This window comes from Neopsephotus bourkii, unplaced genomic scaffold (genome assembly GCF_033783945.1).
Source record: "Neopsephotus bourkii isolate Nb327-2 ecotype Australia unplaced genomic scaffold, CSIRO-AGI_Nbou_v1 NB_1148, whole genome shotgun sequence".
NCBI lineage: Eukaryota > Metazoa > Chordata > Aves > Psittaciformes > Psittacidae > Neopsephotus > Neopsephotus bourkii.
The window spans coordinates 250,185-278,034 of record NW_026901634.1 but is presented as its reverse complement, the minus strand read 5'-3'; the positions used below and the strand labels follow the sequence as shown (position 1 = coordinate 278,034).

General features: G+C 43.3%; 1 protein-coding gene across 3 annotated transcripts in view; it reads left to right on the top strand.

Moving 5' to 3' along the window:
- Nucleotides 1-27,850, top strand: part of CCBE1 (collagen and calcium binding EGF domains 1) — a 98,091-nt gene that overhangs the window by 52,609 nt on the left and 17,632 nt on the right. For all 3 annotated transcript variants that reach the window (XM_061363240.1, XM_061363242.1, XM_061363241.1), the window contains exons 3-5: nucleotides 19,751-19,803; nucleotides 25,101-25,235; nucleotides 26,127-26,264. In XM_061363240.1, coding sequence (XP_061219224.1) covers nucleotides 19,751-19,803; nucleotides 25,101-25,235; nucleotides 26,127-26,264 — 326 coding nt within the window. The remainder of the gene's footprint in view (nucleotides 1-19,750; nucleotides 19,804-25,100; nucleotides 25,236-26,126; nucleotides 26,265-27,850) is intronic.

The following is a 27,850-nucleotide window of genomic DNA, read 5'->3' as shown; positions in this document are numbered from 1 at the left end:
AAAGGCTCCCTTGCAGTACTGTTCCATGCTTTTGAACAATCATGTCCCTTTTTTTCCAGACCTTTTACATTTGATGTTTCCCCTCAGAATGTGCTTGTATGGGTGTCCACTGGCAAGCTCCTTGGGAGGTGGGGATGCACTTCCATTTAGGTCTGCAGTAGCCTTCAAGTGTTTTGTCCTAGAGCTGTAGATCCTGGGACCCCTTTTCACATGCCCATGAGCCATTGGGTTGCAGACCAGGTAACCCCATTATGTGTTTGATAGCTGCAGTGGAGAGAGGGCTGCTGGAGCCTGAGGTTCCTGGGTAATGCAGGTTGCTGCGCATGCAGCAGCATTAAGCCAAGGGGAGAGGAAGAGGTACCCGTGCTCTGCCCTTCTCTTTGGACATCCTCAGTACAATCCCTGTGTTGTCTGCGATGGAACTGCTGTCTCCTAATAGCTGGGTGGCAGGGGAAACACATCACTGTGAGAAGGGAGCAGCTCTGCCGCAGGACTGCCTCATCACTTTCCTGCTTTTGCAAGCATATCATGCATTTCTAGGTCCTTTGGGAATGCTGGAGCAAAGAAAGTAGGTTAGCACCTTCTAGGACCCTTGTGTGGTCATGCAGCAGGGAGATGTTGGATTTCCATGCAGATCAAGACCTGGCTCTTCCTGTGTGTGCTCCCCTGCTTTCAATTCCACAGGAAACTTAAATGTTGCTCTTTCCCCCCCCCCCCCCTTTTGTGGGGATGCCATCACAGACCTTGACTCACTTTCCTTTCTGCCTGCTGGCCCACACAGCCAGTTCCGATTGGGTGAGGTGGGGAAGGCAGATGGAACCATCCAGCACATTCAGCTCAGTGCAGTTGCAAAGCTCTCCCTCCACATCCAATGTATGTTGGCTAACCCAAGGTCTGCGGACACAGGGGAAATCTGGATGTGATTCCTCGCTTATTTAAATAGCACAACTATTTGAACACCCTGCTGAATCCAGGACAGGCAGGTCTCCAGGACACCATGTATACAGTACAGTCCAACACCACAGTGATGGTTTTGTTTTTAATCTCATTGATGATCCCATTGTGTTATATAAAGGTTTTGGCCACCTCTGTGTGTTTTCATGTGAAATGGTGCCATTCTCTCCGCTCCCTTCTCCAAACTGGACGTGCCTACATCAAAATCTCTTTGCTGAGTGAGAAGCCATTAGTGTTTCCAGAGATGATCCTCAGTGCATTGCTGGCTGATGCGTTTGTTCTCTCCTCCTGTGTTTCTAAGTAGCAAAGAATGTATAAGTAAATAATGATTTGAGGGGAGAAACTGGTAATGGAAAAAGTAACTTGAACAAGATTTGATAAAAATGCAGTGTTTTGATTCAAACTCATGGGTTACAAGCATTTCCTGCTGGCCAGTGGGAATTGGAAGACTCTGTTTGTGGGACATTGAAATCTTAGACATTTCAAAAGTGAGACAATCTCCGTGCCTGTTACAAAACATCAGAGAGCAATCAAGTTGTATTTTAGAAACAGCTATTTTAGGTAGTACAACCAGCAGGACAAAATCCAACCTCTAGCTTACAAATAGGCCACAGCATGAAAATAGTTTCTTTTAACCTGCCCCCATTTTGAGTATGTTCATACATTTTTAACTTGTTGATTTTGAACCTGTGGAAGGATTACTGTGATCTTTTAATAAGCCATACTAACGAGAGGAGATTAACCCCTATTATTAGCAGCTGAGCTAAACCTTAGGTGAAGGTATTAAGTTTAACCAAAAATCTGTGCCACTGGCAAAATCTCTGAGGTAACTCCCTAACTGGCAAAATGCTTCATGTTGCTTGGATTTAAAACAGACCTGCTCTGAGGCGGGTTGCTTATCAGACCTGTTTTCCCCTCGCTGGTTGAATGATGGACAGCAGGCACAGGGCCCAGGACCTCCCAGTGCGTTAGGAGGGGAAGGATGAGATGTATGACAGTGGGTGCAAATCTCTATCCCCGGTAGCTAAGCCAAGGTGAAGCTGTAGTCCTGCTCTGGAGCTTTTGGTCAGTGCAGGTGGGGAGGCACTGAGCACCTCTGGGTGCTCCTGGCTGAGCGGTGTTAAGCGACTAGCTCCAAGTCCACTGAGCCCAGCTTGGCCATGCCATCACCACATGGGTGAGATCAAAGCAGGGTCAAAATTAGGTTCCAAGGCTGAACTAGAAAAAAAAAAAAACACAAAGCAATGCAATTTAGGCTTCCCCCAAAACACTTGTGCTCGGGGATTTGGAGTCTCCTTTTTGCCTTTAAGGAGTAGTCAGTCACTTCTGACCTGCTTCTCCATGAGGAACTGAAACAGGTTCTTATTTTTTTCTTAAAATCAGTAATTTCCTGAAACTACACAATTGTTAGGTTTCCCCTCACCCTCTCCAGTGAACTGTTTGTCTCCCCAAAAAGAGAAGAAATTCCCCAGCTCAAAGCCCGGTTGTCCTCAAGGCCAGAGGAAGAGTCACAAGGTTTGCTGTGGCTCTTCAGCCTGAGAGATGCACTTGCAGACTGGCTGGGTCCAGCCTGGCGCTTCTGATCGGTCATGCTTAATTGCTAATTAGCTACCTCCATCCCTTTCTCTGGGAATTATGATAATGAACATAAAGAACTGTTTATTCTAAATGAGACTTCCCAAGGGTAACAGCCTCCTCAGTGGCTGCAGAAATGGGAAGAAAGCCTGAGGAAACACCAGGGTGCTGTGGTTTTTGGCAACAGATGATAAACATTTCTTTGTGGATGGAGCAGAGCATGTAATTTACTGCCCGGCTCTAACAAGAGCAGTCTTGACCGTTTTGCTATTCTTTGCCATCGCTGTCAAAAAGCAACAGCTAAACCCCAGTCAGAAACTGTGCAGTTGACTTTTTGTAGGTAGCAGCATGGAAAATGAATTCATCATTTTTATAAGGTCTCAGATGTTCTTCTAGCTGGCAGGAGTCTTTAGCTGGCAGGGTCCTTTCCATCCTTCTGTGAAGGACAATGGTGGTGCGGTCACTTAGCACCTAGGCAGTTGTGCAGATGTGTTCAAGGGCAGGAGGCTTCTGTTGGACTCCCTGCCAGTTTTGCATTGCAGTGCTAAAAAAGTGGCAATCTAAAGCCACTGAGCTTGCTTCTCAAGTGCAATCATCAGTCATTTTGCCAGTTCTCAGCAGCATTTACTTCAAAGGTCATCCTCTGACAAGAACTGATCACAGCGGCTACTTTACTGCAATCTTGGTGACATCCCAGTGGGCAGTAAAAGTTCTGCTGTCCCTATTTTATCTCTAAAGATATAGGACAAGGGAATATATCAACACAAAGCAATGCTTGAGCAGAGTGATGGATACAGTCAGCTGTCCAACTGCCAGGCCCGTGGTAGCACACTCAGAACTGGCATGGGCATCTTCGAAAGCTACTGCATGATACCTCATGTGAACAGTGAATTAAGTTAATGAAAACTCAGAGATTCAAATTGTGCTTCAGGGAGGGCAGTACCCGTGCCATCTGGTAATGGTCATGGGCAGTGCTTACAGCTTCCTGGTACAAGTTGCTAGACAAGCATCAGGCAAGTAGGGGCCCCTGTTCAGTGGTTGGGCACCCTCAGCTGGTTCCTTAAACAGGTTAAGTCATGGACCCTGATACAGGCATACAAACTACACATTGGGATAGAAAGAATAGATCTGTCCTAGAGATTGGAATGCCCATTCATATGGTTTTTCACCCCAGCCTATGTTTTAGTGCTCACACAGAATCACAGAATCCCAAGGGTTGGAAGGGACCTCAAAAGACCATATAGTCCAACCCCCCTGAAAGAGCAGGGTAACCTAGAGTACATCACACAGGAACTTGTCTGGGTGGGCCTTGAATATCTCCAATGTAGGAGACTCCACAACCCCCCTGGGCAACCTGTTCCAGTGCTCTGTCACTCTCACAGTAAAGAAGTAAAGTTCGCCCTTAGACATTCACCAGTACTCCTGGATGAGCAGGGTCCCTGAGCTGGCACTGAGCAGCTGTGGCAGCCCACAGCGATGCAGAGTGCAGTGCTCTGACTGCATTTCTGGAGGACCACATCACTGAAGCATTCTGGCAGACAAACTGTAAATCAGACATCAACTGGAAAAGTACAGGGCAACAAACATCATATCTGACAGCTTCAAGGAGTGCTGAAAAGGAATTTGGCAAACTGAAAATAGCGATCAAATAAAGACACTGTCGCACACAACAGTGACCTTGTGAACATGCAAAGGGTTTAGCACTCACAAATTAAGAAAAGCCAGTGTTAACCACATGCCAGCATAATTTTCACTGGATTTCTGTGGCTCTCTGTTATGATTCAGCATTTAATTACATGGTTGTAGTCTGGGTTGTTTTTTCTAGTTCTGTTTCTGGAAAGGTTTCCTGAGAGGTCCAAACGCAATGAAACTTTAGCATTGCAATCTCACTGGTTTACAAAACAGCTTAATCCACAGGGAGGGTCAGTAGAGCTGTGCAGCCAACGGGGGTGGCTGCCCTTGCCTGCAGCTCTGCAAACAGTGTTCCCTAAGAGCTCCCTCGAGGCCAACCCCTCTGTCTAGGAGCAATCGGTTCACCATGCTTGGCTGTCAAACCACAGGCACACACAGTGTGGGGTGATGGACTTGTGCATGGGGGTGCTTGGGTTATCTTCTTTGAGGGGGTACATCCACTGGGTCTCCCCACCCTATAGCAGGAGGATGGCTGCAGGCTCTGACTGGAGACCATCAGCAGAGTGAGCAAGGAAGCAACATCCTCTTCTTGGTGTTAGTACAAATTTCCTCATTTCATGTCCTTTGAGCACCTCCCATAGCAGTGAAGCTCTGAAAGAGTTTAAAAACAAAAAGGGATAACTGGGTCCTGGCACAGGGTGCCCAGAGAAGCTGTGGCTGCCCCATCCCTGGCAGTGCTCAAGGCCAGGTTGGACACAGGGGCTTGGAGCAACCTGTTCTAGTGGAAGGTGTCCCTGCCTGTGACAGGGGGTTGGAACTGGAGGACTTTTAAGATCTCTTTCAACCCAAACTACTCTATGATTCTATGTTTCTATGATTCTAGGATATGATTTATCACTTAACCAAGACACCAGAGTTGGGATCTGCCACGCCATTGCCAGGCTGAGCTGCTCTCCAAAAGTGTCTGTCCCTGTTTGTTGAATACAGAGAGACCTGGGATTACCCAGTCCCTTCACTGTGCACACTGGTGGGGTAAATTTGATATGAAATTCAGCTACTTCACAGAAAAATCCAAGTATATTTACAAGAAATGTTGTGATGGCATTGATTATCCCGCACTCACAGTGCTCTAATGTGGGGAACTTTGTCACAGTCCATGTGTATCTGATTTTCACGTACCTTCATAGCTGTGGCTCAAAAATATGTTGGGTCAGGAATTGTTGTTTTGGAGAGGATTTTCATAAGGGCTTGGGATCTGGTCCGTGCTGGGGACGCTTTGGTGTCAGCCTGGTATAAGTACTGGTATTTTTCTTCTATGAAAGCTAAAGTGATGTCCATTTGGTAGTAAATCTAAGGAATTATCTAAGTGAGAAGTCTAAGAAATCTAAGCAAGGAAGTATTGGGTTTCTTGAAGATCTCTTTATGCTGAAATTAGTTTCTATTTGCAGCACTTATGCTCTAGTGGTTAACATCATGGAAGTGATAACATATTATTACTGCTACCAGTACTAATTAAAAGTGTGGAAATGTCCAGAAATCCAAGTCAGAGGAAAACATGAAATAAGATATATTCCTAAATGAAAGTGTACTTTTTATTTAAAGGAAGGGTGGGTCGGAGGGTTGTGCCAGCAAACGCCACAAGAGTTCTCAATAAGAAGCTGCAAGCTCTATGTGCAAGCAGGAGAGCATGGTGGTGCTTTCAGTTTATAGATCCCTCTGCACATGATGATATCATAGATGCATAGAATCATAGAATAGTTTGTGTTGGAAAGGACCTTAAGATCATCCAGTTCCAATGTCCCTTAGCTGCCGAGCTCCAGTGCTGTGGATTTTGCTGGATCCTTCAAAGAATGAACAGAAATATGGACTTGGGGTGACCCACTGCCCTGGCACTGAATTGTTTGCCAGTGTTCCTATAACATGGATTGTTTCAGTATCTCCATGTTACTAAGGGCTGCACTTTTTTCTTCTACTTGTAATGCAATCTGCAAACTTCATCTGTAATGAAGTACTCTGCTTAACATCCTGCCTTACCTTGCATTTGATTTTTATTGTTGCACTTTAGGAGAACCATCCACAGAAGTGTCTGTGTGGGCAACAATAAAAATCCAAAGAGAAATTTGTTCTGAGTTATTATCTGCAGTTGTGATAGATAATAGATACTGGATTTCTGTTAGTACTGTGATTCACTTAAATAAAAACCATATGCCTGAAGTCATTGCCTTGGAGATAAGTCAGGCATCTGGCTGAGATTCCACGTTTGGGAATGTAAATGATGCAGATGGTGAGATTATAATACACACTATGCCCATCAGGTTGTAACAGCAATAAACAATCACTTCATTAGGTAAAAAAGGAAGAAAAAACATCCACAGCAAAAGGTGAAATTTCTCGAGGAAAGTGCATGATATAAATTTCAGTTTGAAGCTGGCATGCATGGATTTGGGGGAGTCTGCTTTACAGCACATGCCAAACCTTTATTCCAAATATATTAGAGCATGCTAGATATAATATAACGCTTTCAAACAGTTTTGGAGAATCAGATTGATATCTCAGGCTGTAAAAATGTTGGGTTTTCTTCCTTTGAGTGTTTTGGGAATAAATACGAACTTGTGAACAGATTAGGGAAGAAAACAACCAGTTGCTTTTGTTCTGCATACAATATTACCTCCACAGAAGTGTACTGGTTTGAACTGTGGAGTGAGCTAAAAGACATCACACAGTACTACATGTAGATAAATGGGTGGGAATGTAGAAGCAGACCGTATTGGTGCAAAATGTATGTTCTGAGAGGAAAAGAGGTATGAATCTTGCAACGCTAAATCATGTGTTTGCTGATACTGATTTAGCCTCAAATCTGTATTCAGCATTGTCTTTACAGGCTAGCACAGACTGATGCCTTGGATGTACAATGTGTTTAGCTGTGATGCTACTTTTTGGAGAGAACATGCACTTTCCATAGAGACCTAAAATTAACTCGGAGAGAGTCAAAGTAACTGTCACCAATGATCATTTCAGTCAGGATAAGCCAGTCAGAAAAGGTATGCTGCTCCCAACTTCCACACTTCCTTTGGAGTCACTTTGGAGTACACTTATTTAAGTATAACATCAACTTGAAAATTTCTGGATCTTTAGTAATGATGGTCTTAGACTGAAATGCATGAAAGGACCGTAAATTATAGGGCAAAAATCACACAGAAACTTTCACCAGTTTTTTCTTTAGATGCAGGTGACAATTCTTACGTATGACCAGGGTTGTGTTTCATCCAGAGCAGTTGATCAGTGTGCCACAGCTGTAAATTCCTTGCTGCAAAAAGCTCCTAGTGCTGTCACTCATTTTGTTTTGAAAACAGATTTTAAAAGCCCAAGGTACATGACATTCAATTGACACTTCTCCAATAATTAGTCTCAGAGAAAGAGGTTTTAGAACAGTAGGTGACAAGAGGATGTTATTGATGCAGTGGCCAAGGCAGATGAGAACATCGGGCAGCCCCTTGCAGTGCACCTTCAATATTCATCTTGTGTACTTGCATCAGCCTGTCTTCTCTTCAATTGAAGGCAAGAAGTCTTCCCTTTTCAAATGATTCACCCCACTTCCCCCAGCACAAGACAACAGCACTACCTGCATTGATCCTACCCCATCTTCTGGGTAATTTGGTTACTAATCCTGATTCTGATCTCACTCTAGCCCCAGGTTTTTTTGTGCTTCTGAGCCCAAACTTTGAGTGTGTTTGGATGCTTTGAACACTAGAGTTGTTCCAGTGATAGCAGCTTTGTAACAAGCACTGATGAACCAGCTCCAGCAGAGATGTCCTCAGTTTGCATTGGTTTCAGGAAGAGGTGTAGTAATATAAATTCAGTATATGCCTGCAGGCACTAGTATCTGAAACACACCCTGCTTCATTTGTAATGCATAATTAATACAAGGGTAATTGCACAATACTGCAGGCCAACAGGGAATAATGAAAAAAATCAGATCTTTGGGTTTGTACCAATCATACCAAAACGGCAGCTAGAAGCATCACTTCTTATTTTGCAAAGGCCTCAGTAGAACACTAAAATTAGACAAACTGTAAGAGAAAAACAAGCACCACAGGTAAAAGGAACAGGTAAAATAGCCCAGAACAAAACAATTGCCAGAGAAAAAGCGTACTAAAATTAAAAACTTAAATGTGCTTTTGTATGGACCACCCAACTCTCCATAAACCCAGCAGTTACATACTGGTAATAACTGGTAAAACACCTTCACCCCAAAGTGCTTTACAAATGGACATGATAGGTATTTTCTCAGGTATTTACTGACCGAGGATATACACCCACTTCTGAAGGACAGCCCTGCAGTGAATCCACTCTTCCTTTGGCTCATTTCCATCCCTTTGCTCTCAGTGTTTCATAGCTGGCCAGAGCAAAGTGCCTCTTGGTCCTACCTCGTGCTACGCAGGCATCATGCCTTGTAGAACAGACCATCCTTAGTTTTGGGGCGAGGGATAGCAGGGTGCTAGGGGTGGAGGAGAGGCTTCTTTCAGCTGGAGCATGGTTGCAAGTAGCAACCACACAGAGCACACTGGGGGGGTGTGGGGTGTGAGTTGATAGCATTTCATCATCTCATAGAAGTCTTGTGTTCAACCTCAATAGGTTGTTCAGAGCTAAAACCATCTTCCAGGAGGAGGGTGAGGAGAGAAGAGCAGCAGCCAGTGCCAGTTCTATTAAATTAGGCAATAGGAAATGGGCTTTCTGTAGGGCTGGGGCTGTGGTTTGCTCAATTAGGCACAGCGCGGTCACTCCTGCAATTACTACTTGGCTAACGGGCAGTTGACACCAAGTTCAGGCTCTGTCTGGCTTGCAAGCTGAGCGCTGTGTGGGATATGGTGCGGTAGGGAAATGGAAGGAAGTTTGGCCTCATGACACCCATTTGCTCACAAATTAAAGAGTGGGTTGCACTGATTTTGGGCAGGCACCACCAGTCCATTCATTGGCTGGATGGCATTCCTGCTCCTGCCAGTTTTAATATAGGAGCTAATTGCCACATCAAAAGGCTGCTTCATGAACTTTCCATTGTCTACTGACTGCAGCCTCAGCAGAGCAGCATCAGCTACAGGGGCAGTGCAAATACCACTGCCGCATCCCAGATACCAAGCCTTCTAGTGACACCATATAAATAACAACTCATTCCGGTAATGCTCGTCTGCTTAGTGAATTGCTTCAGAATTTACTCCATTCGCCTTACCCTGCAACAAATAACCTGCAGATGTGTGGCTCTAAAAATAATCCTTGGCACTGGGGCCATGGTACAGCATCACTACATAATTCAGCAAACTTCTGCACTGTGTTGTTTTAAAAATGAATCTTTTCTGCATGCTGGAAGCGGTTCACGGAGACAGATTCTGTCCTAAAAGAGACTGGTCTGTATATAGAGAGCATTTTGCTATCATCTCTCTGGACAATAAACATGGATCTGACTTGTAAGAATGATTTCTTTCCTTGTCCAATTCATTAAGTCTGTATACTTGATAAGCAGTTTCAGCTTTTACAAGGTCTTCTCTGGGAACAATAAAACAGAGGGGAAAAGGAAAGAAACATCTGGATCAGTGAAACAGTCTTAAGATTGTATCTTTTTTAGTGTCTTTGTAGAGATTACCAAAGGCTTACATTAAGAAGTTAATTCCATCGCTGCTATTGATGTTGAAAATATATTAGAAGAACAATTTTAACTTGGTCTTGTTGCTTAGATAGCGATCAGAGCTGGCCAACCCTTTTGTTTGAAAATACTGTCATGACAAATAGCATTGTTTGTATTTCATTCAAGATTTACTTTTTTTTCTCAGTTTTTCTTTTAAGATTTTATTGTGAAATGGAGAGAAGAGGGGAGAGAAAACAGTGGGAGGGGACCAAAGCTGCAATTCCACTGCAGTGTAGCAAATTACTTTCTTAATCTTCTTTCTTTTGTTTGTTTGCTTCTTTCCTATTTCTTTAATGTGTTTAAATAATATCTGCTAGTGATACTTTTTGATTTTGTTACCTACAGTTTTGTACACTTATCAACAACTGGAGCTAGGATGCTGAGGGGCTCGAGCACATTATATTCAAAAAGAGCCAAAGGGGTTTGCTCAGCTGGAGAAGAGGATGCTAAGGGGCAAATTGAATTGATGTCTCCAACTACCTAATGAGTAGTCACAGGGAAGACAAGGCCAGACCTTCATCAGAGGTGCACTGCAAAAGGACATGAGACGAGACCACGAGTTGCAGCAGGGACATTTTAAGTAGATATAAAAGGGGTAAATGTGCAGCAAACTGGTTAAGGACAGTCTTTGCCCCTGAAGACATTCAAGACACCTGGGTGAGTCTCTGAGCAGATAACTCTGCTGTCAGGTGCACTTGGATCAGATGATTTCCAAAGGGCCCTTGCAACCAAAATTGTGCTGTGAATCTGTTTTTCTAAAGTTATGTGAGCTTTTTCCCTAGGATTTATTTCTGCTGCTTATACGATGGCTGAAACCTTGGCTTGAAAAACTCCCTTGGCTGTGCTGAAGCAGGACCATGCTCCTGTGACTCTAAGCCAGTACTGGAAGGATAAAAATCCTTAGGCATAAGTGGCAGTTAAGCATCTGTATGTGGTTCATAATGTATAAAATGAGAATGCTATGCTTTTTGCACTCTTCTAAAGTGTCTGCTCTGCAGATAGGAGCCATTTCATACACCTTGTCTTAGATGGTACAGAGGGAGTGCTCAGTTTCCCATTTGTCTTGGGCAATTCACATAAACCTCCATATCTCGTGTGATGCCTTGTCTTTTCAACACAAGTTTTCTACACCAGAAAGGCAGAGTATTCAAATGCAGACATCTTTCTCACAGCTCAGTGCTGGAAACCAAGATGTCCTTTGGACACTGTGGGCAGCTAACATAGAGAATGAGGTGCTCAGAGCTGCATCTTTCTTACATTATTTTTCCAAGCTTTTTGACTTTCCTAACATCACTTTGTCTGGCTCTCCCCACTTCTAGACTGTTTAAATCAGTTTCAACAAACATCACAGATTAAAATATACACTAAATATCTATGTCTGTGTCTAGGATGTATATGGATGATCTAGGGTATAGAAGGACAGTGCGCTCATGGGGAGAGTACAGCAGCAAGGGTACATTTCAAATCCCAAGTCATTCAAAACCAGGAAGAGCCTGGCAACAGTTTCCAATAACAAAAGACAGCAGGACTTGATTAAGTTTATGCCAGAAGTGATTGACCAAAACTGTTCTTCCAATAAGTCCAGTTGTACTCCTCCTCTTGTGCTCGCGCATCTCTGAGGCTTGGTCCAAGCCTGTTCCCAAACTGACACATGTGACAAAGCTGCCAGGGATTTCTGCAGCATCAGGATCAGGCCCTTATCTGTCAGCTCACCCCTAAATGAACATAGAGAGAGTTATTAGCTTGTCTCTGAGGGTTAATTGGGATTTATGTCCTGTTTGGAGAACTAGCTTTAGAAATCTGACTTCCTTGCATAGTTTCTATGATGTGTTTTTCTGTGCATGCATGTTTAAAAGGCACTTGCCTTCTGTTGTTTACCAAGAAGAGTTTATTAGGCATTGCTTATGCAGCATTTTTGTGATCTTGTTGGTGAAAGATGCTCTATAAATGGGGTTGGATTGGACTGGAATCAGTAAGTCTAAGAGCTTGCCAGCAGTTTATTGCTGTTTGACTCCAGTGACCGAGCACCAGCACAGCAGCCAGCGAGCGAGCGCAGCTCCTTGCAGCACTGCTCTGGCTCTGCCTTCCACACTGAAGTGGAATTTATTACTCTCTATCTCACATGGATATTTGGTAGGAAATTGGAGCTACAAATGAAGAGTCATGGAAGTTTAAAAAAAATCCAGGAGACAGGACAGATGTGCTGTGATTAGTCCTGTACTCTGGCTCACCTTGGGTTAGATAAATAACCGAATGTGTGCCGTCAGCAAGACATACTATTTACAGACTTGGAAGGAAATTTGGCTTGCAGTCCTCTAATTGGAAGTCAGAGGTGGTGGAAAAAAGGACTTCTGCTCGCTTTTCATACTTTTAAGTCTCTAAGCAGCAAGTTATTTTAAATAGCGGGCTCAATCTTGGATAATTTTCAGATTTAGGAGGCTACCTGTTCTTAGAAATTATAATGTATTTATGAGGAAGCATTAATTTTCCAGTTCATTAGACTATGTAATAAATGCAAACAGTGCTATCTTTGTGTAAAATCCATTTTTTTCCTTCCCCCAAATTTCACACCTGTCAAACATTAAATTGATTCTGCAAAATCCATACCAAATTCACCTGCAAAACTAAACAAAATCATTTTTTTGGTACAATGCCAGAAAGTAAAAGAAATTTGTAAGAAAGGAGAGCAAGACAAAGCTGACAGCGTGTGTATAAAGCTGAGTCTAAGCAGATGAGAACAGTCAAAAGTCTTTTATTTAATCATTCTGCTATTTTTGACATGCTGTCCAGTGATAAACTACATGAGCATTCCTTTGCATTAAGGGGGCGGGGGGCAGAGGGGAAGCAATGAAATAAAAGTCCAAGGAAAAGGGGAAGAAAGTACAGTCCAACACTGAAGGAATCACGTGATTTGGGTGACAATGTTCACATGCGTGTAAGATATCCAGCAAATGCCTTTTGCAGTGGCAGCAGCAGTAATTACCTTTTTGAAGCTGTGTGATATTTTCCTTCTGAGAGTTTCCTTCTTTGCCCAGAGGATATTATAGGCACATTTTTACCTGGTAATTTTTGGACATTGATAAGTGAGATATGAGCACTGGTGGTTACCAACACCATCACCAGTTGGTCTGTGCTACAGAAAGAAATGTTGATTAGTCTGTTGTTAGCCATCGTGTTTGCAGCACCAAGGCTCTGGTTACACTAGGGACTGACAAGGGCCAGCGTTAGTGCTGGCCCTGGAACAATCTTACGGCTTCCCCAAAATGTGCAGCCAGAGTCTGTATGGTTCCTGTGGAAATCCCAACATGACCTTTCTCTTCCATTACACTCAGAAGGAAGGATCACAACAAAACCCTTCTAGAAGTCTATATTCAGCCCAGAAGAGACCCAGAAGACAAACATTTAGTTGCCATTTCTTCCTGTAATAAGTAGAAGCTCATGAACTCTTTTTTTCTTGTGGTGCTGTCTGCAGGGTACCAACCCTTGCTCTGCAACCCAAAAGAACTAAAATATTCACAAACTGATGGTCTCCTGGGACTGCTGATCTGCTGGCAGAGGGAAATACATTGGGGAAGTGGTATGCCAGGTTTTGTCTGGTTTAGATTTTGTCAGAACACCTCCACTGGACACCTCATCACATCTCATTTACTTAACGAAACCACAAAACCCATCATGGTAGGATGTCCTGTGCTGTGCCTGTAGAGAGCAGAGGCTCAGGGACTGACACAAAAAGGATAGATGTTTTCAGTGGCTGGATTCCCAGGATCTGTGAAGTTTTGCTTCTTGTGTGTTCATAGGATCCTAGAATGGTTTGGGTTGGAAGAGACCTTACAGTTCACCCAGTTCCAGCCTTCTGTCACGGGCAGGGACACCTCACACTAGAGCAGGTTGCTCCAAGCCCCGTCCAACCTGGCCTTGAAAACTGCCAGGGATGGGATTGGAAGTCCTATGACTGAAAAACCCTCATTGCTCGGTTTCATGCAGCTCAGCACCTGTCATAACTTCAAGCCCCACCAATACCCATGCAGGGTATTGCACCCCTTGAAGTATTTTATTGCTCTTTTATATAGGAACGAGCTTCACACATTCAGAAATACCATACTCTGCAGAAGTACAAGCCATTGTATTGGTTTGGAAGGTCCCTTCTGAGAAGAAGGAACCACAGTTTATACTCCAGCACCATAAAACTCCATTTGACCATAAAAAGGTGACATGAAACAGCACTTCAAGGAGAGGAGGAGTCCATTAACAATACATTACAGTAGGGAGCAGCCAAGAAGCGTGTCTGCGAGCTTTCAAGAGCATCAGCCAGAGCCTCCCTGGGTAAATGCTGGCACAGTTCCTCAAAGTCAGCAGAGGTATGCAGCTTTTGCCAGGGCAGGATCTGGTCCCTGGATTGTGTTCACAGAAGAGGAGTCCAGGAACTGTGAATCTTATCAAAACCTTCCCCTTAGCAATAAGTGGAATGAGATTTCATTTCTGGTATCTGTCTTAATAGCCAGAGCTGAGCAAAACAGCTGATAGCAGGGCTTTTTTGTTTTTCTTTTTTCTCAGAAAAAGAAAACCATTATATGCGGGTAAATTTATTTGACTTAAGTAGCTGACAAGAAACATGGCTTCAACTCAGGCAACACATTAATCACTGAAATCTGACTTGCAGAAAAATCAAGCAATAGGTTGCAGTGATTTGCTGTCAGAGGTCTGAGTTCCAGCTTTGCTGGTGAAGGGCTGTCTCTGTGGTTGTTCAGGCAAATCTTGCTTTATTCAGTCAGTTAAGAGAAGTTAAGAAGCATATATATACATACAGTGGTCATAGGTGCTGCACCACTGCAAGGCAAGTGGTACCTGTGCTACCACTCTCAGCAGGGACAGTGACTGGTAGGGCTTGGTCTGGCCTTGGATCTTGCATTACACCCAGTGTGAACGTAAATTATCTCTTTACAAAACTAAGAACAGAACTAAGTCTGGAAATCATGGCAAAGTGTATGCTGAGCAAGTGTCTGCAGGGAGGCCATCCTCTCTTACTCAAGATTTCGGTATGTATCCTGCAGAAAGGCAAACAAAAAAAGCATTGCTTCAGTTTTACACCATGTTGCCATAAATCTTCTCTCCATGTGAATTACCGTGAAACTGTTCACAGCTACTGAGCTGCTTCCTTAACACATTGCGCTGCAGATGGGCTTTGTCTGTGCATGCTTTGGCAGACAGACCTGTGTCCCTCATTTGGATTTTATATAGAATATGAGAAAAACAACAGTTGGGGGTGGGTTTTTTAGTTTTGTTTTGGGTTTTTTCTAATGTACCTTACTGGCCTGCTTTCACTGCTCTCCAATTATTTTTGGAAGTTAATTGCTGTATTTTACATTTGCATTTTTGCTGTACTGTTTATTTCTCAAAGTCAGGGTGATCAAATAGAAACACTGGGCAGGCACAATAAGGGGCCAGTCTAACAAAGACCCCTTTGTGCAATTAAACACAGCCATGCCATGCCCTTTGCTGACTCAGGTCTTCAAGATATGGCACAAGTCATCTGAGTTCAGGTTATGACATTGAAGAAATTCGATTAATTTTTTCTTCTGTCTTTTCTCAATAGGAGATTATTGTTATTATTATTATTATTATTACATATATGCACTCAACTGTATTATTATTACTTTCTACCAGCACTGACCTGGGATAACAGTGTTGTTATATCTAAACCCACATAAAATGTTAAGCAGCTCTTATGCCCCCTAAAGTGCAACTCTTCTGACATTCATGGGTTAGAAATAACATTGTCAGAGCGGAAGGATTTGACCTGCCCAACCACCTGTGGAGTTGCTGCATTTTGCAGTGAATGAAGAACAGGCATCAGCTGACCTATAAAAAAGGCCCATATTTTATCCTAAGAACTCACTTTCTGACACAGTGTAGAGATTTCTGTGTCTGCTTTGCTCCTAGGAGGCAAATATTTCATAGAGTGGACTCTTCTGTTTCCACTTTTAATATCTTTAGCAAGAGTTTCCTTAACGTGTTACATTCATCTAAAACCAGTATAAAACTTTTCTTTTTTCACATTTCAATGCGCATTTTCCCTTTTCCTTCCCTTTTTTCAAACACTAAATGGTCATTGTGTCTTCTTCAAAATAATCGTCATGATAAGGTTTTAAGAGTCGCCTGTTTGCTCAAGTTAACCAAAACTCCAATATGCATCAGGCAGCTCCGAGCCAATTGTTGCCACAGCCCAAGCTGCTGTCATGTTCCTGCAGACAGGCACAGGTTAATTATCACCTTAAATGTTTATCCTGTTGTTGCTTGCGTTTCCAAAGCATTTCAGCTTCTGTAGGACCCTGGATCACTCCCTTCCCTCTGGCACAGCGATATTGTACAGGTTCAGCGTGCCCCAGTGTCCTTGTGCAGAGCAGGAGGGCTGGGGATGATGGCAGCTCTGCACCAGGTGGAAACAATTATGGGAAAAAAACATGGTCCACACGGGATGAATTACTGCAGATAGCTGCCAGATAAGCTAACTTAATAAAGAGGTGGCTTAATTAAGTCACATTCCTTGCATCTTACCTTTCATCCTGCCTGTCTGGGGCGATGCTATCAAGCAGCCTTGCTTTGCAAGATGGGGTAGGGAGTGCTGTGCTGGTTCACTGCTATGTGGTGGGCACAGGGGGGACCTGTGGGTGATGGGACATGGGGGTGCTCCTTTCAATCTGCAAGGTGATGGGCCACAAAAGCCTGCCACAGCTGCTTGTCTGGTGTTCACTAGTATCAAAGGTTTGACACTAAATTCCATCTTCTGACATCCAGCGATCCAGGAGTACCTCAACATTCAGAGCAGAGGGGAGTAGCTCAGCACCTCTCTGCTTTTCAATCAGGTCCTGTCAGATAAAAGGGGTGACTTTGCTTTGAGAGAGTCCCTATCACTGTGGATTTTTCTACAGGTAACACAAAAGCTAGACATTGCAGTGATCAAAATCATGGTGCTCAAAACCCTCCAGGAATTTGGGCTTGTGCATGTTCTTGAGTGAAGACTGCATGAGAATCAGAAGTTTCTCTGCTTTTAATAGCTGATGCACCCTATTAAAAGCTGTAACAGAGGAGTCTGCAGTAAGATTCACCTTTTGGAAACCATATTTAAAGTTAATACCTTGGCTCAATTTCCACATAGATTTTAGCGGCTGAGCTCGCACAGCTGTGCATTAGTTGGTGTTCAATGCACGCTCACATGTACAGCTGCGTAGCAACCGCCTTGCTGAAAGTTATTCAGTAGCTAAAATTACCAGTGGGGACCCCCTCTTACCTCTCCCTGTGTATAGATCACTGCTGCGCAATGTTGATTAGACATGTCAATCTGGAGCTGGATATCTGGAAATGAATATTGCTGTTAAAATGGCTTTGCTAATAATCAACTCATGTATCCATCATTTTGACAGATTTAAGAATGTGAAAAGCTAGAGCATGCACAGATCCCAGGGTTGCACTGTAATGCTCAGAGAGACATGTATTGTCATACTGTATTTCCTATGGATTAACCCTAAAGTAGCAGTTTCTGTGGCAAAATCGCGTTGATGGCTGAAGCTTGATGTTGAGCACAGGCTGCGCTGATACAGAGATCTGTAATCCGGAACTGGGAAACAATCATCATGCAAATTGGTTTCTGGTCTGTGATACTGAAAGCAGAGCCTCTAAACCGCATCTTTAGGTGTGATTTAAAGCATTGATGATGTGGAAAAATCTTTGGGTGTTTAGGGAAAATATTTCCAAATCTCCTTTCCAGTAAACTCTGGGAAAATTCATCAAAAATTGAAAGGAAGACTGAAAACCAGGAAGTGATGTGTCAAAAATGTCTCCCTGTGGAACTCAAGAGATGGATTCCAAGCATGGGCTTTGAATATGTGCAAGGGCAGTACGATTTTCCTCTTTCTTTAACTGAACCAACCCCTTGCGATGCTACACAAGGCTGTGCTTGCTCCAGGGTCCCAGGGCAGTATTTAATGGCTGTACCTCAGTGTGTGGTGGGTTCTTATTGCGCGGCTGTGGGAGAGGGGTTTGATCAGGACAAGTGGTTTGGCTATCAGGAGAATCCAGGAAGGAAGATAAAACCACAGCATATCCACAGGAAAGCCAACAAGTTCAGCCAAAAGCCATTGCTGGCCGAGTTGAGAGAAGAGAAGCAGCTCCCGCAGGGTTCCCAGCAAGCGAATCTTTACCTAGGCACAGGTTGTGCCAGCTAGCGTTGGCATCTGCTGCCACAAGCCTGTCCAAGAATGGGAGTCCTAAGGGTCCTAAGCCTGAAAATTAAGCAGGAATTCTCAGGGATGAAAGCTACTGCTTCCTCTTTCTGGTTAGTTTTGGCTGGCATAACCCTATGGGTCAGCATCTGATGGCTGGGATACCCTTCTCTCCTTTCCCATCCCTCTCTCAATCAAGGCGGTATCTTCCCCTGAAGAGCAGCTACAAGCAAAGCTTTATCAACCTCCTTTCTTCCTCAGACAGGAGGAGATGAATGTGTACTTGGAAAGACAACGGCATGGCTTGCAGCATATGAACAACCTCCCCGATGCACCTTTGAACTCATTCCTCCTGCATTTGTTAGTCTTGCAGATAAAACTTCACAGCAGTGTTTGGAGAAAAGTCTAATGAGGGACCAGTTGTTTGCATAACAAAGCAAAGCTTCCTCTTCAGATGTTCAACCTTCATTAAGTATAATTTATATTCTGGCTAATCTTTGGAAAAGGGTAAAATATGGAGCCAAAGTTTGTTTTTACATAGTTTGGAGTGATGCATTGTTTGTTTTAAGTGGTCATTTGCAACTGATAGTTGATTTAAATTCAACTTAATGATGATTTGTGATGGCTGCGTGTTGTCCAGGGGAGTGTTGTGTCATTGACTGCCATGCCTTTAGCACTCTCCTACGTCAGTTACTGAATTAAAGGAAAAGACCAAATGGATGGTTTCCCAGTTTTGCAGATATTTCAGCATATCCATGGGGCATGAAAAACTGTGAATTTGTAAATTACAGGGTTATTTTCCCCTCAGACTCATGTAAACTTGATAAAATAGTACACTGAACAGCAGTTTGCTTCTCTTGCAGCAGTCCTGGTGTCTGGTAGGCACTATTGTGGGACCCTTTTAAAGTCACCAGATCCCTGCAGCGAGTAGCTCTCAGAGTGATTAAGGGACACAGCCATTGGTAAAGGCTTCTTAGCACTACTGGGAGTCCTGGTGACTTGATGTGATTTGCTGTCTAGAAGGCAGGTATAGCTGAATACCTGAATGTCACTACAGGCCAGTGTGTAAGAAACATTTATTTCTCAGCACTTTGTTCATATCATAGGCACACAAAGAGTACTTGGCCTATTGACTATTCACTGCAGTTGTGTCTGCCTGTCTGTATAAGATACTTTCCCTTGCTCCAGTTGAAATACCCAATATATTTCACTTACCACCTTCCAGTTAATCAAACAATGAGAAATTACTGATAACATTTATCTTGAGTGCACTCCTTGCTGAAACGTACCTTTTCTGCAAGTTTACATTGTAATGATGGATGTTTGAAAACACCCTTCACCATATCATGAAAATTATGACCTGAGCTGTGTGTATGGACAGCACTGAGGAGTGCTGCATCCTTTCAACACAAGGGAGAAAATACTTGGGATGCTGAGTGTGTTCGCATTGGCTACCCAGCCCCAGGCTCCTGAGTTGGCTAGTCATGCCATCATTTAAAATGCCTCATGGACCGAGTGGTGTGTTTGCATGTTGCATTCTTTAATGGTGTTATCTCCAACTGTGAAGCTCAGGATCCTCATCTTATTTCGTTCATCACATACGTGATATACTCATGACTGTTTCTAAAGGCAGCATCAACCTTTAGACAATGTATTTATTTATTCATTTATTTATTTTATTGTTTTTCAGGAAAAAATGCTGTAAGGGTTATAAGTTTGTTCTTGGACAGTGCATCCCTGAAGGTATGTGACTTCACTGTTCTTATCTGTCCTGTCCCTCTGCATTTGTCTTTGCCCCTTTGCCCTCTTCTCAGCACTGCCAGTTTGGAAGAGCATCCTAATATAACCACAGGCTCAGATGTATCTCACGTCAGTGGGGGAGCTGTTTCCAAGAAATCAGTGGGAAAATAAAATGATCAGTGTCTTCCAGAAGTTTTGCTTAGCATGCCAAGCCTTGATCCTCCTCTAAGTACACATGGCTACACAGATCTTGTCCCATAAACTCCTGTAAACAAACGGCTGCATTCTGCTCTTGGTTAGGCATGCAGGAGTGCCCCGTGCACCCAGGAGCACACCTTTCCTGTCTGATGGCTCTCCCCATGTACCCCTTGAATCTATAACAGCCGATTCGGCTTGTAATTGAACAGGAAATGGGTGACTAAGTTAGTCTTGTTGTTAGTTACCCATTTCCCAAAGATGACAGTGAGGGGACAGCATCATCAAACAGCATTACTTTTCCATCACTTCTCCTGGTCATGGGCACAGAGGTTGTTGCAATGAGATCTCATGTAGAAAAAGGCTGAGCTCTGCCTGCCTTAACCTTGTCAGGTCCACCCAGCCGATGGCTTCACATGAGCAGTGGCAATGGGACTTCTTTAATCATTCAGATTGCTTTGCTTGATTTGCATGAAATTGGTTCTGAAGGCGTAGAAATAGGAGCTGTCACACAGAAGCAAATGGCTAGAGATAACAAGCCAATAAACCATGTTTTCTCCAAAAAACAGGTTAGAAGTTGGCTTATGGTAATACATCCTTCTATTTGATGACACGTGGAAAGCCTCAAGTTGACGTGAGAGTTTTGCCAGTTTGGGATGGTGATGTTTTGAAAAGAAAAGGGACAAATTAACATACTGGAGAGAGTCAGTTGGTTTTTGACTTACAGTCTCCAGCCAACAGGGATTATAAACCAAACTCTGATCCTGCTGCTTTTGTTTTTTACAACTTGCATCTTCTTTGCTGCTCCCTGGAAACACTAGAACACTGGTTGGGAGAACAAAAATTTAAAAAAGACCAAAAAAAAGACCAAAAAAAAAAAGACAAAAATAAAATCCACATTTTCTCATAAGACATTACGAATTTGCTGTTTCCTTGCAAACAGCTCACAGTACCCACCCAAGCCCTGGGGAGCTAGGAAGGGTTTGGGTGAAATTGATGCTCCAAGATGTGGTTTTGCAGTGAGTTTCACTTCAGTGTGTGTGGCATGAGATGGCAGCTCCAGACTGAGACAGACACTTGGACGAGGCAGTTGTACTTTGTTGTGCAAGGCAGTTGTGTACACAGGAGACAGAAGCCCTCCTTTCAGGGTGGAAAGAAGCCAGGACTCTACACTGTGCCTTCCATTTTTCCTATGGATTGTAACCATTTTATATGCTGGCATTCACTAAATATAATGGGTACAGCAGGAGAAGTGATAGGAACAAAAATAAAATGAGAACCATGGCAATATATTATTTTAGGCTCCTAAGTTTCATCTCTTGAGACTTGAGGTGATTATGAAAGCAGCTTTTATTATGTACCCACTGAATTTGCTTAATCCTGTCTGTTAACTGCATCTCGGTAACCTGAGTTTTCTGCCACTAATTGAATTTCTCTTCTGGCTTCTTTCCTCTTGTACCTCCTTTCACCCTTTTTCAGCTCAATCTATATTTTGCCTTGAAGTTCAGAAGCCACAGCAATTACTATAACATCTGAGACGATCTTGGTATAGGGACGAGAAACACAGTTCAGTGAAGCACTCACTTCACTTAGTCCGTTGCAAGACATTACTTGGCTCTTCACACATTGTTTTGGCATATTCTTGACAGAGTAGCTGTATGAAATGCATATCTCGACACAGCCACATAAATATATTACAGATGTGAGCTTATTAGAGCACATCTGCACCTTTCAATCCAGTACTGGCAAGTCAAAGATGTGAGAAGTAGTTCCAGCCGTCTTCTCTGTGATACAGCAGTGGCTGCAGAGAGGAGGTTTGGGATAGGGTTAGACCCTCCCTTGTCCACCCTCTTTCAGCTGCTTTAGGAAGACAGAGATATCCTTCTTGCACAGCTGTTATTTAAACAGACTCCCAAAAGATTGTGTGCTCATGACCATCTTCAGTTTCTGACCTGTTATTTCTTGTCTGCTCTTGAAAAGCAACAGAAATCAGTGCAGTCCAGTATGAGCCCATGCCCCAGGTTCTGCATTTCATTTGCTTTGGACTCAGCTTCTCACTCTAGGTTTCAGCTGCAGGAGCAGGGGACAATGCTCTTCAGGAAACTTGAAGGGGAGTTTGCTTTGTGTGGTTGATTCCCCTTATAGCATCTCTTCCTTCTCCACCTGACCAGTGAAGCAGGTCAAAAAGTAGCTCCTCATCCTTTTCTCCTGAATTGTCTCCTTCTTCTTTGCTCTAGTGGCTCATAGCTCCAAACAAGTCCTGTCTTCTGGTGGCACTGAGGGTAAAGCAGGGACAGACGTAGTCTGAAACAGCTTCTTTTGGAGAGCACCATCCCTACCACTGGTTTGTTACTTGAGTTTCTTGGCTGTGGATTAGTTACAGTTTATGGCAGGCAAACACTAATCAAATCTGTTCTTCCCTCACTAATGCTATTTCAGAAATTTCCTTGGTACAACTTCAGATGCTGCGCTGTCATTCCTGAGTTCACTGAAATATACACAGAGACATTTGTTGTTCTGCTCCAGGTTTTTTGTATTTTCCTGAAGTCCGGAACAGCCTGATCCCCACCGTGTGGCTTTGATTCATCCACAAACCACATTTCTCCACCTGGGCTGGCAGACAAGGAGCTTGACCATGGAAGGGCATGTGCATTCTCAGTTCTGCACAGCATACAGAAATAGTGAAGAAGCTTTTGCCAAGTTTCATCCCACTTGTGAGGACTGTTACTGAGGGAGTTGTGTCACCTGGGACCAAAGCCCTGGGGACACACAGCTCTCTGATGTGGAACCTGCCCATAACCATTGTCTGATTTGGGTTGACTCCTTGGCAACCACAAGCAGGGAGATTTCCACTTCTTGGACTCTTCCCTAGCTTTGCATGAAAGTAAATTAAGGTGGAAGTGAAAGGCATTTAAAGTCTAGTTAGTTGAAATATGGCATAAGAGAAGCAATTCAAAAGCATTGGCATTGTTTAGTCTAGAGGAAAGGAGGCTGAGGGGAAACGTGATAACAGTTTTTAGGTATGTGGAAACTTGCTGCAAGGGGAAAGTAAACTGTACTTCATGGCCAAGAAGAAGAGGGCAAAAATAATGGGCTTAAATGGCTGCAAGGGGAGTTTGGATTAGATATGAGTAAAAGGCTTTCTATCTGCAGGGACATTCAATCTTGGTAATAGACTGCATGGAGAGGCATCTCCAGCCCTCAGGGGTTTCTAGGTACAGGCTAGATAAATGTCTATTAGGAAAGGTTTACACATAGTTAATCCTGATTGTGGTGGGAGATGGTCCCTTCCAGCACTGTTGTTTATTATTTTATTAGGGCACAGCTATTCATGGAAGCACAGGGAGGGCACAGCTCATTTTGCATCCACTCTGAATAGGCAGAATATGGCACAAGCCAAATCCAGCATCTGCACGGGCATGCTGGTTAAGGAGTAGGCATGTTCACCTCGGTGCTCGGCACACTAGCCTGTTCTCCATTTGATTTTATTTCAGTGGAAAATTAAAATTGCAACCACGCCCAGGAAAAACACCACTAATACCCACTTTATATTCAGGATTATTTAGTAGTGCCAAATGTAACGGGAGTTTACAACCCCAGCATCACCTAAAAAGCCCAAACTAGCCAAGGCTCACCATGTTCAAAGGCAAGGCTGTGTTTTCCTTCCACCCTTGAACAAGCCTGTGCACTGCACGACCCTAGTTCCTGCTGGGTGTCCTGGCACTGCCATTCACCATCACAGCACTGCAGGCAGGCTTCAAGTGTTAACACAGTTGTGAAATAAGAAGGAAAGAAAGGATGCCTGCTATTCAAAAGGTGACAAGTACAAGGGAGGAAATGTTTGGCACCATTACAATAGTACTTCTTGGCCTAAAGGGCTCTGGTGTGATGTACAGCAGCTTGTTAAGTGTTGTTTGGTGCTCTTCTGTACCTTGGCACATTGTCACTATCATCCTCAGTGCCACGTGTGTGCTTCATATAATTTGTGAAATATGCAAATAATTTGTGTAACATGCAAATGTGGTTTCACTTGCTTTACTGTCTACCAGTTCATTTCAATTGTTTGGAAAAATCATCATACCCAGGGACGTCTGCTAGTCATTACTGTGAGTCACTAATGAGTTTGGGTTTTAATCATTTTATACTGTAAATATGGAAACAGTGCATTGCTGGGAACTCAGTTGAAACGCTTTGGTTTAGATGTATTTGGTCTGGAACATGGACAGCATATTTCTGCTATGACTCCCTAGTATCCAGTCACTGAAGGGTCACAGTGACAGCCACCTGGATACTGTGTACAGGATGATGTTCCTCTGAAATCATCTCAGAAACTGCCACTTGCTTTGGCATAAAACCTGACTTCCATCAGGGTTTGCTTGAGCTGGTTTTGACACTAGATGATGCTCCTGGTACTGCCCCCTTGGACCGACAGCCAGGGACCCAGAGCCATCTCTCTTCAACTGCACCACCAGCCTGACACCAGGGGACAGAACCAGCCCTTGGCAAGGCAGGGATGCAGGTCAGACCCTGGTTTGCTCTGGTGTTTTCGTTGGACTTCACATCTGCTGCTGCATAGCACTGAAATCAGAAACAGATTCTCCCTCCTTTGGGTTTCAAACAGGGACTTGAGCATTTTGGGATTTCACTGACAAGCCTGGCCACTGACTTTACCATACTTTAATCTGTGCATTGCTATTATGAAGAGTGATGATGGTTTTGTAACGATGTGCTCTTTGCTAGAAGGGTTACATCTGGCTTTGAATAATTAGAGTGTAATTTTAATTAGGTTTTCTTTATAACATACTTTATGCCTGGATTTGGCAGTTGCCCTCACAGTGTCCCACAGTATTCGGCGTACAAAGTGTTGCTATCAGCACTTCGAAAATAGTGCGATAAAACAGCAAAACAATTTTTAGGTAATTTAATATTTCTGGGAAAAGAAATCTTAAATTCTACAAACTGGGAAAGTGACCCTTGCTTAAAATCCAGCTTTCAGAAACAGTCCAACTACTGTAAACCTGTGATTAGCAATTACAATTTTACTGTCAAAGTATCGTCTAGCTACTGCCACCGGTATTTTTCCTAACCACATTTTCTCTCTCCAGACTATGATGTCTGTGCCGAGGCTCCCTGTGAACAGCAGTGCACAGATAACTTTGGGCGAGTCTTATGCACTTGTTATCCTGGGTACCGCTATGATCGAGAGAGGCACAGGAACAGAGAAAAGCCTTATTGCCTGGGTAGGTAGAAGTGCGTGTTTAGCTCATCCCTACTTACTAATGCATTCTGCTCCCTCAGGTCTTTTAGGAGTCAGTTTAGATCTGAAATCTTTCTTATTTCATTACTATGACAGAAGAAATACGTTTTAATTATGTTAAGGATTGGTTCTAGTCCTAAGAGAGCTAAATCCCCCTGAAATTATTAGTAGGCAATACCTAAAATGAGACATATGCACCCAAACACTTTGGAATGTTGGGCTGATGTAATTCCCTTTATTAATTCCTCCTACAGGTTTGGGTTTTTAGCCTTAGACAAGGGACATGATGCTAACAGTATCCCTCAAAGCACTACAACTGGGCCTAATTATGAATATAAATCCTTGTGGTTTGATTCAGGTAGCCACTATGTAATTCGGGACTGATGATTCACATGCGGTCCTTGTGTGGCTAGTCTGACCTGCCTTTGTTGTGCCAGGGAACCAAGATTTGCAGGATTAAGCTTTGCTTGTGATCTTTTCAATGCAAAGAAGTGGTCAAGAGATGTTCACTAATAAAATGCCAGGTGTGTTAATAATAAATGTACAGTTTGCATAGAGCTCAAGCCCAATGCACCAGCAGTGCTGCAATTACTCAGATATTTAAACCATGAAACCTCCTGATACCTTTGGAGGAAGTCTTTTGTTGTATTTGAGTTGTGAAACCTCTGGCTTTGGAGCATTTCAAACTCTTGTGGCTGCCCCATCCCTGGCAGTGCTCAAGGCCAGGTTGGACAGGGCTTGGAGCAACCTGCTCTAGTGGAAGGCATCCCTGCCCATGGCAGGGCATTGGAACTAGATGACGTTTAAGGTCCCTTCTAACCCAAAACATTCTGTCCTATGAGCCTGTGATTCTGTGATTCTTCCTCCTCTCCAGATATAGACGAATGTGCCACAAGCAATGGGACCCTGTGCTCTCAGATCTGTGTCAACACCGTAGGCAGCTACAGGTGTGAGTGTCACGAAGGCTATACGCGGGAGGAGGATGGCAAGACATGCACCAAAGGAGATAGAGGTATATGCTAGTGGGGTTTAAAGGTTCTGGGCCAAAGAGCCATCTAAAAGGTTGATCTGTCATAAAGAGGAACCGCTCCTTATGCTATACTTAGAGCTGGGGATCTGAACCTGGGATGTAGTTGATGCTCCTACAGAGTCTGGGCTGTTCACTGGGCAGTCAAGCCCCTATGGAGCAGTCCTGCTGCATGCTCTCCTCCTCCCCAGTTTATGAGCTGCACACACAAAGCAGTAAATTAGTAGCCCCATGTATAAAAAGAGTACAAGTACATTGAAGGATGTGGAAAGCATCTTCCCCAGAGAGACAGAGTGGCTGAACAGTGAAATTTGCCTTTACAGCTTCAGTTAGACAGTTCTGCTGGATCCATCTGCTAAAAGCCATATTTTGCTCCCATACCAACCTGGATTGTACCTAGTTTGTGGTCCAGAGCTCAGGAAACAAAGGAAAAAAAAATACCCTTATAAGACTACATTAATTTAATCTGTTAATTAAATTAATTTCAGTAACTTCAGTTTGTATGTACATGCCTATACCTGAGATTAGCAAATGGCCCTGGGTTGGATGGTTAGTGCATCTGGGCACCCAGCGGCTCAGGGAAGGTGTGCCTGGGGATTCAACACACTTTCCAAGACTTGCTTAAATCAGTTGCTAAATTACACTGAGAAACACTGAATTCTGCTGACCTGCAATTAGTCTGTGTGTCTTGTGACTTTTTGCAATGAAAATAATTTGTGATGGGAAAAGGGTAGAAGTGAGGACTTGTTCTTGAGTTTCACTGTTGGTTTCCAAGTACATGTGTGTGTTGTGCATGATTTTAAGGTTTTTGACCTCACCCCAGTTATTAAGTTACAGCATTCAGAGTACTGCAGATTAAATACTGACATGACAATTTGAAAAGAAAGAAGAGAACAACCTGTGCTCTGGGAAAGAAAAAAAACGCAAACAACCCACAACCCCCTCTTTGGACGAATGATGATTTACCATAGGTTCATCAGCTAATGCCTGAACAGTTACTTTCAGGGTGCTTCAAATCCTGTTGGATGGCGAGAGTGATTTATAATTTGGTTTTCCTCTGAAAACATGTAACTGGAGACACTCTATTAATTTTAATTGTTCCTTGTCGTTTTTCAATTTTTTTTCCTGTAAGTGTGTGGAAATCGTAAAGGAAAGAGAAATAACCTATATAATCCCCTTGCAAATAATTTTTCTAGTTAACTTTTCCACTGGCTAATTCAAATTACTAGACAAAGCAGTGTCCACAGCATTCAGGATAACCAACCATGCAAAATATTCAAGCCTGTGGAAATAATTCGGATATTTGAAAAGCACCAATTTTACACTGAATATGCACGGCACATAAAAATGTCAGTTTCAGTAGTTAATCTGGAACAAAATACTGCCCATCTCTCAAAACATTTCCCAAACCAGCGACGTGAAGCCCAGGAGACCGCTTTCCGCTCTGTTACGCCGCTATACTCCAAGTCACTGTTACTAATTGTCAGGCCTCTGGGACAAATTCAGGAGGAGCTGATCATTGCTGTTCGTAACTCATCCGAAAGAAAAAGCTTTGGGCAGCCGAGAGCGAC